Genomic DNA, 16,538 nt, shown 5'->3' on the forward strand with positions numbered 1-16,538 from the left:
AAGAGTTCCATCTCCACTCCCAGAGAGTGCCGCTAATTTTGGGACCCACAAAGAGTAAATGAGTTGGTAAAAATAAATAAATAAATAAATAAGCATAATAATCATAGAAAGGCAACTATTTACTACTGGAAAGTTTAAGCAATCTCCTACTCAAGTAACTAGCAAAGTCAGAAGCAACAAGTCTTCCTACCACTAAGTATTCAAATCAAAGAAGATGAAGTAGCAAGTTTAATTTTATTCAACTCTGACATCAGCTAGATACTAGAAACTATTTGAACAGTTTGTTTCTGTTTCAAGAAAAAAGTGACTTAAACTGAGGAAGGCTTGGAGGGAAGAACATCAGTCCTTCAGGGACAAGGGAAATATCAGTAATACACAAAGTACAATCAGTGAGCAGCAGCTACAATAACTCTGCAAGATATTAAAATATCAATTTTTCTGCAGGCACTTGGGAAGAGGAATTTGCAGATTTAATGCCATACAGTTAACAGTCCAATTTGTTTGTGTACATATTCTTACATTTCCCTTCTGCCTCCTTCCTGTGCCTTTGATCATTCTAGCACTGAAGCTTAATACACTGCCACTGATCAAAAAAACATAAGAACTGCCCCCCAACTCCTACAAAACAGAGCTTTCAGATATGCTGCACAATTGTTCTGAGGAAGGTCTGTTAAAAAATAAAGTTAAAAAAAAAAAAGGAAATAACAGATTTTCAAATAACCTGCAGCACATATCTCTACAAAAGAAAAACTTCTAGCAGGAACCTAGCACATCACATGAAACCCCACGTAGCAGCTCTGATAAGTATTTTGTCTAAAACCTATCTACCCTATTGTGCATGATGCAGTTTATTCTCTATTAGCTAAAATGGGCATACACTCATTTGCATGCTCACATCTGACCAGAATTTGTAGCACACAGTTTGGTATCACAGCTTAATACTCTGAAAGATGTTGGCTAGATCAATGCTACACAGATCATTACACATAAAGTGATGAATTTTCTAACTTTTTCAACACAGGAACCAAGTTTCACATGAGTCTTCTTCACAGTCTGACCAAGTATTAGCAGATTAGTGGTGCCACAACAAAACGCATTAAAAAAAAAAAAAAGTTAAAATCAGCATAATGACTGCAAACAGTTACTCATGACAGCACCGCTATCAACTCCTAGTAATCAAAAATTAACCTGTAGCCTTGTCCATCCATAGGAATTTCAACTTCTTCCACAAGCTCCAACTTCCAATGAAACACATCATTGAATTAAAAATTTCAACAGCAGTGACAAAAATTCAATTACAGTTGACCATACAGTGCCAGAGATGACTAAGAGACAAATAGCAACATAAAGAGCAAGAGAAGAATTGTCAATAGTAGCAACAGCAGCAGCTCTAAAATTGCCTGAACTAGCTCTCAAATTCTCTCAAGATAAATCTTTTCACAGAAATTTTGGAAAAACTGTCACATATAGTGCAACGTATTCATAATTTAGAAGCATCTTTTAGGATACATGAAACTCAATAACAGCTGGAATTAAGATGTCATATCAATTTAGATACATGCAAAGCTCAACCTCAAGTCAAAAAAGCCACCTCTCAGGATAGCAAAAGAATTCATCATCGCAGCATGTACTTAAATTTTAAAAAGCTTTTCACAGAGAGCAAAATTSAACAGCAAAGGCAGGAACTATTAAGATGAATAGCATAACTGGTGTCAAAAGAAAATGAAAGGTATTCCTGAGAGCCTCAGCAAAGATCTGGTCTTGTTTACCAATTATTTTTTTCAGGACTAGACAGAAGATGACTCCAAAATAACAACAGTTGACAGGCAGCCTGGGAATAGCAAGAAGAGATTTTTTTTTCTGTTTACTTTTTTTTTTTGGTGGGGGGGGTAAGTAAATAAAACAAAGTTAGTCTCAGTCTGAGGAAGAATATACCATACCACATATACAGGAGAGATATGGGCATACTGTAGCAAGTCAAGCAAAGGGCTATAAAGTTGCCGAAGGGATTGGAGCATCTGTCATACAAGGAGATGCTGAAAGAGCTGAGATTGTTTAGCCTGGAGAAGACAAGGCTCAGAGGAGATCTTAATGTTTATCAATATCTGATTCGGGGAGGGGAAAGAAGGTTAAGACGACAGAGCCAGACTCCTGTCAGTGGTGGCCAGGGACAGGACATGATGCAATGAGCACAGTTTAAACAGACAACTGTTTTTTTGTTGTTTACTGCAGATGACTGAACACTGGAACAGGTTGTCCAGAGAGACTGTGGAGTCTCCATCCTTTAAGATACTCAAAATTGAGGCGTGGGGGGGGGGGGGGGGAAGGGTGCAGTGAAAGATCTCCAAAAGGCCCCTTCCAACCTTAATGATTCTGTGATTCTGTAACTTGGGCCAGTTAATCAAAAAGCTCGGCTGCCCTTTTGCAGGGCATATTCACCCATTTTCAGAAATTTTCATGAATTTGTGCTGAAGATAACAAATATATACTGGTCTCACGGGGAGCAAGTTCAATGTAGGCTTTCAAAGAGAACTTAAGACTTTCATGCAATTCTTCTGTCATCAATTTTGCTGCAATGACAAGCAAATTCAAACTGAACCCAAACTCCTTATCTACCATAGCTATTACATTTTAGGCTCTAATACTGGACATCTGTAAAAACTGCAGATAAACCTGAAGTAAGACATTAACCTCCAGTGTAAGATACCCCAAATTAGCAAGCTATCAAACTTTGCACTAGAGTCTGCAGAGAGCTAGACTGCCATCAACTCACCCTGAAGCAGAAACTTACATTTTGTCAACTAAAGTGTACCCTAAATTCCATTAAATATGAAGGATGGATCACATGGTAACACTAACATACAGATATCTTTTCAGCAGCAGTGAAACTCAAGATTATACTTTTCCCCAAATTATTTTAAAAGTATAAGTTCTTGAGTGCTATTTTACTGCAGTTCAATAAGAAATAGGCAATTACATAGCTACATAGAGAGCGGTAAGTCAGTGCTTACAAGCAGTAGAGATAGACCAGTTATTACTTCACCATCTAAAAGTAAAATACAAGAAAGCACAAAGTGACCAAGTTGCATATAAGATAAGTGATTAAAGATTTCATTTTCAATAGTGTGATCTGTTCACATATAATTTTCTTTACTGCACAACTTAAGAAAATTGCCTCCCTCCAAGTCCTCTTTTTTTTTTTTTTTTTTTTGATAGAAAGACTGTTCAACTTCTGTATTTGACATCAGAGAGCTCTAAAATGATGAGCAGAGTCTCTGGTTGAAGTTTTCTAACGCAGAGTAAATTCAAAATCCAGAAGAAAAAAGATTTGCCTACATGAGGGGCAATGTATCATTTCTTTCTGCTTTCCATCGCAATCCTTCTGGTATAAATTTTTCAGTTCTACTAAGCAATTCTACTGAATGCACATAACAGAAGATACTATGATCATCACATCCAATCCTATTTGAATATTCGTAATTCCATGGAATCAGCCATAATATTTGTTTTTAACCAGGAAAGAGTTCCYGAATGTGTGTTCCACAAACTTCGCGCAAACTTATTATTTCGGCAGCAGCTACAATCACGTGTTTTCATGCAAGAAAAAGGCAGTTCTCTCCATAGAAAATGAGAAATATACACAAAATAAAAAGTCTGTCAACCATAAACTTCCATAAAGTTAACTTTAATTACTAATATTTTGATTAAAATATTCTAAGCACAAAAACAACATTGTCTCCTGCTCTTTTACTTTACACTAGTATCAAATTTAAACACACAAGACTAAGATGATATAAGAATAGCAGGAGAACCAAAATTATTACTTCTCAGGAGGGAAGAGAAGAACGAGAAAATGCAAAATTTCTCRTTTCTTTCTTCTTATAAACTGCTGTGGCAAGATTTTGTCATTTGTATACACAAAGCAATGTCCTGACTACTCGGTTGGCAACTGTGCCAAACGACTTTCTATTTGTTCTCCTGTTTGTGGGTTCAGAACTGTCAAACTGTTATAGCAGATGATGTCGTTTGCCTAGAAACTCCTCCTCCAAAAAATGAAACACATCCATGTGTTATCAGAATAATTTAATAATTTGACCATACTTTGAACATTAACCAGTGTTCTTTGCAACTGTCTGAACAAGTCTCTTTCCCAACATTAGGAGCAGAAAAGATAGCTTTGGAGGCAAGTATCAAGAGACATTAACCCTAGCCTGATCGAAGGAAAGAATGAATAGGTTCTGTTGCCTGTTGAGGTAGCTCTGCCAGAACTTCATAACCCTGACCTATTATCCTGAAACTCTAGATTTAGATAATGAATATGAATCGTGTGGAATTGTTAAACAGGAACAAGATAGAAAAAAAGAAATCATATTCAAAATTGATCTCTCAAGTAACAAGCTAGAAAAACATTAGTTCTCACTAATAACCATTTTTTCTTAAGATAGGACAGCTCACTTAACGTTCAAATACGAGAACAAGTTTCTAACAATAAGTTTCCTCTAGTACTCTGCAGCCAAGTCTAATTTCAGWTAAAAACATGCAGCGATTATAATAATATATTCTGTTGACAAATTCAATCTTTGTAGTTCTAATAGAAGGAAAATATCTAGAAAGAAGTTCAGTTCTTACAGTTGAAAATAAATAGAAAATAAGTTGCTGAATTTGTCTACCCCTCCCCAGTACTGAAACACATGTATTGAAAACATATAGCAAGCAGATACATATATTTTTTAATAGAAATACTTGGCAAACCAGCAAATATTCCAACTAAATCCAGTTTAAGAGCAGGCAGCCAATTAGTCCACCTTTCATGTCTGGTATCTGTGCCACACACACACACCAAAAAACATATGCCCCAGCCTTTCCCCCCTTCAAATTGACAAATGTCTTTTGAAACCAATTCTGACATTCTAAAAATCCTGTTTTTGCACGGTACTCACACAGCAAAGGATACATCCTGATTTTTTATTTTTAGAGCTGAGGGCTGTATTTGATAATAATTACTATTAGTTTGAGGCCCAAAAACCTTTTATTAAGAAAAATCTCTGAAAGTCCATGCAATATATCTCTTAATAGTTTTTACTGCCTTTAGAAAAGTAATATACAAGGCTTAATTGTAGTGCAAAGACTCTTGTAGACTTTTTAATATTAATTTAATGAAGACATTATGCACTAATCATGAAAGACAGATGTCTATAGATAGTTCTCCTAGAGTTCATAAACACACTAGATGCCATTTGTTATGTCTGTGACTGTCCCAACTTTGTCATTCAAACAACTGTATTTTATTCAGTATCTTTACACATTATTAGTCCATTAGTAAAGCAACATCGCCAACTAGGACCTCTTTCAAAAGTAAGTGATATATGACTTGTTACTTCTGAGTCACTAAATATCAGTAATAGATGGTTTTTTCCTCCTCTTCTTTAACACATGCAACACACTTTAATGTCTATTTTGCCACTATTATTCATTATTTCCATATTATTGGCAGGTAGCAAACAGAACACTTACCTGTGACCAGGATGATAAACAACAGCAGTTACTCCATGGCCATAATGGCTGCTAAAGCTGAAACTATGACTTTCTTGGAAGCTTTGATTTGTTCCAACACTATGTATGGGGAAAAAGATAAGTATATTATTTCAGATTTATATTTTTAAATAGTGGAAAGTTCTTTTAAAATTTGTGGTACCTTCTCAGAACAAGYCAAAACTTATGCTTACCTTACAAGATAACTTCTCAGTTCTCCACGATAATTAATGACAAGCAGTTCAGCTGACCATTGTGCACTTGCTTTGTATTCTAAGAAGATTAATCCAGCGATAGCATAACTAAGATCTCCTGGAAAACCTGCTGTCTTTACCCAAAAGACAGACATTGAAAGTAAGGCAGAGGAGAGGAGGAGAAGAGTGCTTCAGTTACTGAAAGAACTACAAGTCAAATTTACTCTATTCTATAAAAAGTGTATTAAAAAAAGCTAACAGAAGAAGTTGTTCATAGATTTTATTACAAAGAGAACACACATCCTTTGATCTTGATTTTAAAGAAGTTTTATTAATACAAGGTATGCTAAGAACACACTAAGGAAACATACTTTGAAAATCCCCCAAATTAGCTTAATGCAATCTTTGAATATGTAAAATATGAAGTATATTCTGTTGGGCAAGTCAACAGCAATTGTATTTTCCTCATACAAAAGAAGTCTTCTCAAATTGCTCAAGCAGCAATATTTTCTTGATTTACAACAGAATCTGCATACAAACTGCATAATAATAGGTCAACACTTCCATGAAGGAATACTGGGAAAGTTGAGGTGTCACTGCAATCATTTGCACACATTCTAAGTAGATGATACTGTAATTTCAGTATTTGATGTACCAGCAGATCTACCACAATTTTGAGGAAAAACAGAGGTGAAGATTCTGACTAGGTACAACACCAAGCTGATATGCTTTGCGCATGCGATGCATGATCTGAGTTTAATTAACTATAATATACCCATCACATGATAAACACTTCATAATATATTTCTGCTTAGTATTCATATTGTAAGGCTTTGTACCAAAGTATGCCATGATAAAAAAATAAAAAAAAAAGACAGAGTGATTACCATTTCTTACTACAAGGAGTTTTATTGCATTTAAATTTAATCAGAGAGAGTACTTACTGGTGAAATGACCAAAAGCTCACTACCCATTAGGTCAAACACTCTTACTGTTCCAGTGCTTTCAGCATAAGCGAGCAATGTACAGTCATGGCTCCACGCCACACGCCTCCACTGTGGGTTAGGATCTTTTGGTACTATAAAAAAGGAAAAAAAGTTCTTAAAAAGAGAGATAGTTTCCTGCTAACACTGTAACATGTACTTAACTGGTATTCACCTACCAATGGCCACAGTTTGAATCATGACAAAATGAATGGCATTGCACCACATAATGATCTCCAATCATCCACTGACTCTCCAACTATTAGATGTCTTTACATTGTTAGTATATTCCTTTGCACACACTTTTTATAAACATTGTATCACTTGTAGATTTTTTTTGCCCCTTTCAAACAAAGCAAGGTATAAGAGAACATAAACAAAGCATTTTTATACCTATAAATTTGATTTCTCGTAAAAGCTTTCTTTGTTTAACAAAGTTATTACAATACTTATTATCTGTATTAACTGAACAACATCCTGCCTCCTGGAAATAAGTGTTCAGTCTGGTTAATCAGCAAAGAGCTGGCAAGGTATTAGAAACAGCCCATTCCATTATACTTATCAGGATCCAAAGTTGTACACCAACAGGAAACAACATGTATTACAACAAAGAGAGAAACAAAAATTTAAAAGATCTATGCCTAATTTGCTGGCAAGAGCACTGTAAAGGCCATACAGGGCACCATGTATCATCATCACGAAATCACTGATAGTTATTCTAACAAACATTACAGAACCTTATCCTATCACACCAACTTCATAGCATTTGCTGTCATCCCATTGCACTTTTACAACAAGTTCCCTTTTTCAGGTTTCCACAGGATTTATAGGAAATATTTAAAAATAGTGCATGACAATTCAAATAAGCTTTAAATTAACTTTTAAAAAGTGATTTATGTGATTGGGAATCTCTAGCCCAACAACACTCATTTCCTGATAGACCCTCATTCATCTACCTGCTTTTGAAAGTTATATTTAACATGTGAGGAGGTAGCGATCAAGAGAGGAAAAAGAAACAGAATCTCAAAAAAAAAAAAAAAAAGTTAATTGCATCAAGAATTGCAGGATACCTATCTTCATTTTAACACTAATGAAAGCACAACTGAATACTGTCCAAGCATAGCTTGCGGGCAGGGTTGGGCACTGACACCCAATATGGCACCAAAAACCATTAATTTAAGTATCATTTCACTTCAGATTCAAGGTCAGTATGTTAATCGCCACAAAAAGAAAAGGTGGGGAAAAATGAAACTAATCAAAGAGAAATTAGTAGATCTCCCCAATGCTTTTAAGAAGTCAGAAGGTTATCTTAAAGGGTAAGGAAACAACAATGCTTAGCAATACATGAATAATAAACAATGAAGAAACTAAGTTGTAGAGGTTACCGTATTGCATACCTTGACATTTTCCAACAGTGGATCCAAAGTCATCTTTTGCAGACCTGCAGAATAAAACTCAATTATGGATTTAGACAAAAAGCACTATTCAATTCTGAAGAACAAATAAAATACTATAAAAATACTCCAAGTGCACAATTCAAAGATTTGCATGTATTTACTTATTCAAAAAGGCAAATAGTAGCCTTCATCCTTAGGCAGCTAGTATAACTAGCAGTACCTTAAGAATTCTCCTTCCAACATATAAATAACACCATCCCCCATTTAGTAGTAATGCTGTTCAAAACACTAGTGCAGCATTCGAGTACTTCAGCAGGTAACTTTAAAAAAAAAAGTCAGAATCCTCTAGGTTACTATTTTAGCAACAATGAAAGAATACAGTTATATTTTTATAGTTGGAAAATAAAATTTATTTCATAGTCTGTAAGCTGACATTTATGGTGTTCACACCACTTCTGGCTGAACAATTTTCATATACTTGCTTCTTTTACATATAAATAGAAGGTCTGACCTTCTAGCAAATGGATTTTTGTGGAAACAAGTAAACACACTCAATCAAGATCTGCTGTACAGCTAAATGTGTTCTTGAACTAGCAAAGGAGGGCTTGCTATTAGACAGTGGTGGAGAAAAGGAAAGCACRAGTCTTAATGCAATTCATATTATTTTTAAAATCAGGTGAAGCATTACACATGTGCCAGCTGTTCTACAGAGCAGTAGAATAATAGCTTCTTGTCCCACTTCATTTGTACTCTCCCATAATGATTTTAAAGAGGAATGAAAGAGCAAAGGTTAGAAAGACCATGAATTCAGTTTAGTGCTTTAAAGCAATTTGAGTTTTTCCTCATCCATATCTTATAAAATGAAATAACACAGTTTTTTGGTTTGTTGGGTTTTTTTTTTTTTGGGGGGGGAGGGTCATGGCAGGGGGGAAGGCCAAGAATTAAAAAGAAACCAAAGGTATCTGAGTTATAATGAATGATGATTATTCCATAGCTCACTTGTAGAATGTACATAACACTCTAAAAGAATAGAAATATCTTTAAAGTATGGTTAGTAAAACAGCAGAAATACTTTCTCAAAACTCTACAACTGGGGTTGTTAAGTGATAAGCAGTATTAAGTTACCTGATTTCTACACACTGGTCTTGAACAACTGCCAACAGTTTACCATTGCTGAAAGAGGAAAAACAAAGATGTGAAAGTTCAACTAAAGATCACTCTTGCAGACTGTGGATCAGAGTTCTATGCACTTTTCTGTAAGGATAAATTCAAGTTCTCTTTCACAAATCAAAATAAGTTGTGAAATACCAATTTTTATGCAAAAATGTGATATTAACAGAATTCCCTTCATGTCACAAACATATGCATCACTGTGTCTCTTTTCCAGCAGCACCAAGAAAACAGAAACAATGTCTAGAATCTTGTACATAAAAGGTCAGAACCAGATGTTGCATATGGAAAATTTTAAGCCAGTAGTATTTGAAACTATGTATTGTTTTATGTGCAATAAACAACTATCATACTTCAGGAAGTCAGGTGATCTCCTTCGGAGGTCTCCTCTGCTTTGTACCTAACATACAACACTGCACAACATGCCAGTTTCATCAGTGAGGACCATCGCCTCCTTCAAAGAATCATCATCTCCTCCAACAATACAGAAATCTTGCTGAACTACTGATCATATCTAGTTAAACATAATAAGTAAACATATTCCAAACTACTTTCATGTCATTGAACCATTTTTCTGTATAAGTTTACGCTTATTAAAAAAAAAGCGTTGATTCAACTGATGCTGCTAAAATTACTACAAAACAGTTGCTCCTAGTCCAGGAATTCTTATTTCTCCCCTCAGCACACAATACCAACAGGTCTTGAAGGTCTCTCGAAGCACTCATTTTTCACATTTTTTAAAATATGCAGTTTTTATTACACACCCTGCAAGTTTTGAGATCAAATTCAACAGTCATGAATATGATCCCAGCAAAAGGATTACATTGCTAATCACTTTTCCTCAAAAAATTGGAAGGACATTCAGATACAAGTGAGAGGATGTATTAAGAGAAGGGAAACACTGTGGAAGTCCCTAGACAGCCTAAGGAAAGGTCAATCTGCTGCCTGTGAAAACCTCCAGTATTTCCTTTGACCAAGGAGAATAACAATACCTTCAGCATGCTATTAACTCAGCATTGTTGCCAATGAGGAAAGTAGAAGGGAAAAAAAAAAAAATCCCACACTGGTGATAATTGGTACAACTGGAGAAAAGTTAATGATGCTAGTTCCTTTCCTATCTCAGGGAACATAGTACTGAATCTCTTTTTAGGTTTTTCCCACAGTATCCACTATATACTTGAATACAGCAGCTATGCCGCACAACCTCCTCCCAACTCAAAAAAGCTCTAGCAGATCACAGACTATATAAGACTGCGTATTTTCTTGCTTAAAAAAAAAAAAAAAAAAGAAAAAAGAAAACACACCTTACCACCACCAAAACACCCACACACGTTAACATATTCACTATGTAGCAATCTTTTCTGTCAAAAATGGTGAAGCACAAGAGTATACAAGCTGGTTACCTTGCAAGTACTAGATGCCAGCTGATCTGCTTATTAACCAGACGAACCAGTCCAGTTGGCAGGGTAAACTTTGCAGGGCTGGAATAAAAATGTTACACTAAATTAGAATGTACACCTAACAAAAAAGCAGTAAGTGAGATATACATCTCGAATGACTTTATTTCAAAGGCAACCATCAGCCAGCTGTGAGGTTTTAGCAAACTAAACACGAGTCAGCAGTACACCTTGACAACAACAAAGGCTAACAGCATTTTGGTCTGTAGTAATGAAATCATAGTTAGATATTAAGGGAACTGATCACTTACTCAGTCTTTAGACTGGTCTGCATCCAGTTTCAGATCCCCATGCTACAAGACAGACACTGATAAACTGGAGGGCCACCAAGATTGTTAGGGGACTGGAGCACTTGCCCTACGAGAAAGAGCTGAGGGAACTATATTTGTTTAGTCCGAAGAAAGAGACAGCTTCAGAGGGACCTAATAGCAGCCCTTTGATACCTAGGAGGAGGTTACCAAGAAGATGGAGCCACTGAGGTGCATGAAAATGGAACAGTGCTCAGACTAAAACAGAGAAGTTTCCAAGCTGACATAAGGAAAAATAATTCTTCACCAAGAGGACAGTCAAGCACTAACAGGCTGCCCAAAGAGGCTGTGGAACCTCCACCCCTGAAGGTTTTCAAGACCCAGATGGAGAGGGCCCTGAGCAATTGGGCCTGATTTCAGTGTTCACCCTGTTTTTCTCAGAAGGTTGGATTTGACACCTCCTGGACTCCCTTCCAAACTGAATTATGTTTTATATACAAAATGGCATATAGAATTAATTACAAAAGCTTTACCAAAAAATAATAATAATAATAATAAAATAATAATAATCAGGTCTCCAATGCAACTACTGGGGGGTTTTGGTTGTTTTTAAAGAAGATGAAATGAACTCATTCTGTCTGCAAGTGAATCCTTGTGGGCAGACTTGTACGACTGCATGAAGCCCATTAATCAAAACAGAAGCCTCAGAACAAAAACACAAAACAAAGTGGAATACCAGCAAGGGGGGGAAGGGGCATTGCCTAGAAGAGAAAGATGCTGCTGACTGTAGGATTGTTTCCCAAGAAGCCAACAACAATATACCTCTAAAGGAAGAACTGATATCTTCAGCCATGCTAAGGGTATCAACAGGGTTGTATAACCACAGACTAGGAATTCTCAAATAACATTATATTTATCCCCCAATATGTTTCTGAAAATTGTTTAAGGGACTTTTGAAACAGAAGTTATAAATGGTATGACTGTTTAAGCCTGTTGCTCAAGGTGTTATCAAGCGTTTTGTATGACAGTGTCAACTGCCAAAAAACCCCGTGTGTGTGTGTATGTGTGTGTGTGTGTGTGTGTATGTGTGTGTGTGTGTGTGTGTATGTGTGTGTGTATTCAAATTACGACTTAAATGGAAGCAAATACTGTCATGGTGTCAGACCTGACGGGTATGCCATTTGTTGCTCAAACAGACAAACAGCTTCATTTGCTATGTCTCTTTTGGAGCGGGGGGATAAATATGTATTTTGGGAAAGATAATGCTCCAAATGGAAGCTTATTTTAGCTACTGACAAAAGATAAGAGGGAAACCAGTATACATCTTGATTATTTTCAAGACAGGCTTCAACTGTGACCCAGGTGGTTACAATTCAAATTCAAGAGGAGAGACACATATTCTAAGTATCGTTCAGCAATATTTTAGGCAGTGTTCAGTTTTAGTGTCATTAAAAATAACTTTCCAATAAAACCAAAAAGCTACAAAAATATTACCAAATAAAAATATTAAGCATTATTCTCCTCAAACCTACCTGTACCGGATATATCGAAGCAAAAACAATGCAGGGCCTATGGGAAAAAAAAAAAAAAAAGGCAGCAAGAATTACATTTTTGACTGTTTAAAGATAGTTCCCAGCTTACTGCACACAGAATGCAAGAAATTCCCTGGAAAGAAAGAAACATTTTAAAGCAGAGGGGAAAAACAACAACAACAACAACAACAAACAAAAACAACAACAAAAAACACACACTTAATTTTCTTTGGCCAATGAATCCTTATATTACCAAAGTAAATGGAAATGGCAAATCAAAAGTCTCTACACATCTCTGGATATTCTAGGAGAAATGCCTGAGGGATGAAAATCCAATTCAGTTACTGTATAAATCAAGTGCTGAATATTAACATAATCAGATCATGATGTAAAGCTTCCTTACGGAATTGAGTTTGTTATTTGGGCTTTTTTAGACAAGGGCTGGTAACAAAACAAACAAACAAAAAGACAAATGAAACACAAAAAAAMCCCTCAACAATATTTTGCAAAATACAACAGGGCTTCCAAACTCCTTAAATGTAAATTTTATTAGTCTGCCCCCCATAGGTTAATGGAGGCAAAAAAGCAGACAAAAATTAAAATAACTTAACAGTATTGATAATCAGAAAACAACTTTCTGAAAACCCAGCCTGTGCTCTATTTCCATTACACTAGTCACTTCATAGAACAGAAAGTGTTTGTGTTTTTTTTTTAAACAAGCAACCTACACATCATTCTTATAAGTCATAAACATAAAAACCAGTCATATTTACCTGTAATTGCTCTAGTGATGATAAATGATGCACCATGTTTTTTGCTGCCTCTTGGCTGCAATTATAACAGTAATGGTCAAACACTGCATTATACATTTTAGCTTAATTATAGTATTCATGCATATATTCAGTGAATTAATTTAAGCTGTGGGCTAGTCTACAAATTTTATGTTTACCTGCAATTACTTCCAACTTCATATTAAAAGCATAAGACAAAACAGGCTATATAACCAAATATTTTCAATAAAAGCCAAGTTCTAATAAACATAATATTACTACAGGTGTCTATTGATACAGCTTTCCCTTAGTCTTTGGTAGTAATAAAAGCCATTGACTTGTGACTATGTCCTCTTGTAACGTATTATAAATCATTCTTTCTACGGCATATAGACGAGGAATTATTCTTTCTAGGAATACAGACTGCATATGCCTACTGTAGAAAAGAGTAAGTTCAGTCCGCTTGTTTTTCCCCAGTTCTAAATGATTCTATGAGTCTTCCCCTGCAACCTTAGTCAGAGAACCACTGCCTCATTCGCTCTTTGCAATGATTAACAACTCAATAATTCTTTCTGTTCTCATCATATACCTTGGGATTCCTGAAGAGCTTGTTATATACAATCATATCACTGCAATGAGTACAGACTGCTTGATTTTCTCACCAGCCTTTTCTCTGGTTTTGTCACCTCTCTGTATGTGATCTTTACAAAAGTCTGTTAATTTCCCCAAATAAAATATTTCTCCRGAAACATAATATATGTAAATGAGAATACTAGCAAGATCTAAGATTAAAGCCAATATGGGGTCCAACTTAAGAAATGCCAGTTTTAAGTGTTTTGAATTTAACAGAACTTTAAACTCTCATCACAGGGGGAGCTTCCAATGGTTGTAATTACAGTTGGAATTGCTCAGCACTTCTGCAATCAAAACTGAATCATCCCAGATGACATACAGAAAAATAAAGAAAAGGCAATAGAGACCTGTGGGGGGTATAGTTTAAGGCCTTGTTTTGTRTCCTGCAAGACTGTGTAGGTAGAAATTTAATTTGATTTCCCAGTGTAACATTCAACTTAACTTCCTTTCCCTTTCTGCAATTCCCCACCTCAGTCATTCCAAACCATTTGGTTCTATAAGAAATAAGGTGGGAATTGTTTTTGTGACTTTTTCCTGTACAGTGCACAGTGTGAACAAACCAGAGTTAGAGACTGATGTTCCAAGAGGAAAGGCACAACCACCTAAATAATATTATTGTTAAGACACTTTAAGACAAACACTCAATCACACTGACAAAATTTCTGTTTGCCTGTGTATGTCAGTGTAAAATCAATTTTCCACTAAAGCCTTAGCGCATGTTGAAAGTATCCTTGTCTTCTGACAGTCTTCAAAAAATTGTAATTCCAACAAACCACAAAACGTAACATTTCCAGGCCTTTCTAATTCTGCCATTTAAAATGGTAATTATCTTGAAGCTATAGTAAGTAAGAAAGAAATGATGAGTTTAAAATAGCCTGTAACATTTGATCAAGTTGACAAGCAGAATTCTATGTTGCTTAGAAATTCCAGTAATTGGGGTGGGTCAGAACCCTCATGCTGTGGTTCCACGATCACTTTAAACCGGCATACCCACGCTGCTGCTGAAGAGAGGTCTCACACTTCCCTCTGCTTTTACCGACACATTCCTGACTCCCTCATACCTACATGAGTGCTTGTATGACCACCCAACAGAAGCAGATAAAACAAGAAAATTCATTCTCGAACTAGTCAGTTCCATCCACTGTACAACTTCAAGAATACCAATGACAGCAGAAGAGAAAGGATGCTGGTCAGCAAAAGTTTTCCCATTTGTACAATTGTAGAACCACAGTCTCATGGGCCCCTACACCTAAGGCCTCCTTAGGATTTTCAGATATGCAAATCTTTCATCTATTACTAAAAAGAGGGGGGGGGGGGAAATAGTATTGACCATCTCTCAAAACAAAGTTAAATAAAAACGGATGCAGCTGTCTATTTATCTACATGACTAATCCAATATGTTATCAATTGATAACACTGCAACTATTTTTGTCAAACACCTATTCCTATGGCAGCAACTGAGGATTTAGAATGCAAGATAAAAAAAAAACAAACATGATGTCTTTCTGGCAAACAAAAAGCTATTTATATGGGAATGGTTTTAGTAATCATGAGTAGCATTATTTTGTCTGTGATGTTTTGCCATATYCTCTGTTCAAAAGTTCCTATTAAGCATAAAACCCTGTTAAAATACTTCCATAATGTATTTTCCTAACTAAAAACACTATAACAAATGCAGTGGGCTTGAAAGCCCAGTACAAGCAATAAGACTACATTCCTTGCATCTTATATGTCCAAAGCAGACAGCAATAGAAATAGAGGCAACTAACTCAGCATATTGCTTGGAAAAGATGAAAAAGCAAACCCTTAGCATCTGAGCTTTTCCACTGACTCATGGAAAGMTAGAATACAAGCAGGATCTTACAATACAGGAGTAACGTGTTCCTATCTTTAAAGCTTTGTCAGCTACCTGTGTGCCATCTACACACACAAAATGATATACCTCTTAACTCTTTTCAGCCCTCTCAAAATACAGGTATAATCAAGTAGCATTCTGTTGTAAAAGTCTGGAGGGTGAACTAATTTGTCTCATGCAAAGTAAACTGGATAAAGGCCAAGCAGTCACGGTGCAGTTCCCATCGCTCTCAGTACAGCTGTCCCTGCAGACCGCGCCTGAAGTTTGCTACAGCCCCTCCTTGCGTCTGCTCGACAGTAAAACCTGGTACGCCTTAGTCACACCTAGAGAGCAAGAAAGCTTTCACGGAAAACCCGGTGGCACATACACGAGTGACAGTGCACGAATTAAGTGCCATCGAAACGGAGCGGGGCAGAGGCAGGACCACCACAGGGCACGGGGCTCCGTGCTTGCCCCGCTGCTCTCCCCCTCGCCGTGCCCACGCAGGGCCGGGCTGGGCAGCGCGGCAGCAGAGGCGCCTTCCCCAGAGGGAGGCTCCCTCCCAGCCCCTCGCCGGGCGGACAGCGGCCTCCCGCCGCCGCAGCTGCCCGGGCAGCGGGGCACAGCCCGGCTCCCTCCCCGCCCCGCCCCACCCCACCCGCCGACGTGGCCGGTCCCCCGCGCCGCGCCGCGGCCCGGCCGGGGCGACACTCACCTGCACCTCCGTCTCTGGTGGCCACTCGGTGTTAACGAGCAAGTCGTAGAGGATGTTCTCCTCCTCGCCGCCC

The 16,538-nt window shown here is 37.0% G+C and overlaps 1 protein-coding gene across 1 annotated transcript in view; it reads right to left on the reverse strand.

Annotated features, from left to right (window-relative positions):
- Positions 1-16,537, reverse strand: part of NBAS (neuroblastoma amplified sequence) — a gene marked incomplete at its 5' end in the record, with an annotated part of 193,399 nt that extends 176,862 nt beyond the window's left edge. The window contains 9 exons of the mRNA XM_026079059.1: positions 5,515-5,613; positions 5,727-5,860; positions 6,671-6,804; positions 8,107-8,150; positions 9,232-9,279; positions 10,680-10,757; positions 12,514-12,550; positions 13,287-13,341; positions 16,466-16,537. Coding sequence (XP_025934844.1) covers positions 5,515-5,613; positions 5,727-5,860; positions 6,671-6,804; positions 8,107-8,150; positions 9,232-9,279; positions 10,680-10,757; positions 12,514-12,550; positions 13,287-13,341; positions 16,466-16,537 — 701 coding nt within the window. The remainder of the gene's footprint in view (positions 1-5,514; positions 5,614-5,726; positions 5,861-6,670; positions 6,805-8,106; positions 8,151-9,231; positions 9,280-10,679; positions 10,758-12,513; positions 12,551-13,286; positions 13,342-16,465) is intronic.
- Position 16,538: the final 1 nt, after the last annotated feature.

Source organism: Apteryx rowi, unplaced genomic scaffold (assembly GCF_003343035.1).
Source record: "Apteryx rowi isolate R43461 unplaced genomic scaffold, aptRow1 scaffold_114, whole genome shotgun sequence".
In the NCBI taxonomy this organism is placed as follows: domain Eukaryota; kingdom Metazoa; phylum Chordata; class Aves; order Apterygiformes; family Apterygidae; genus Apteryx; species Apteryx rowi.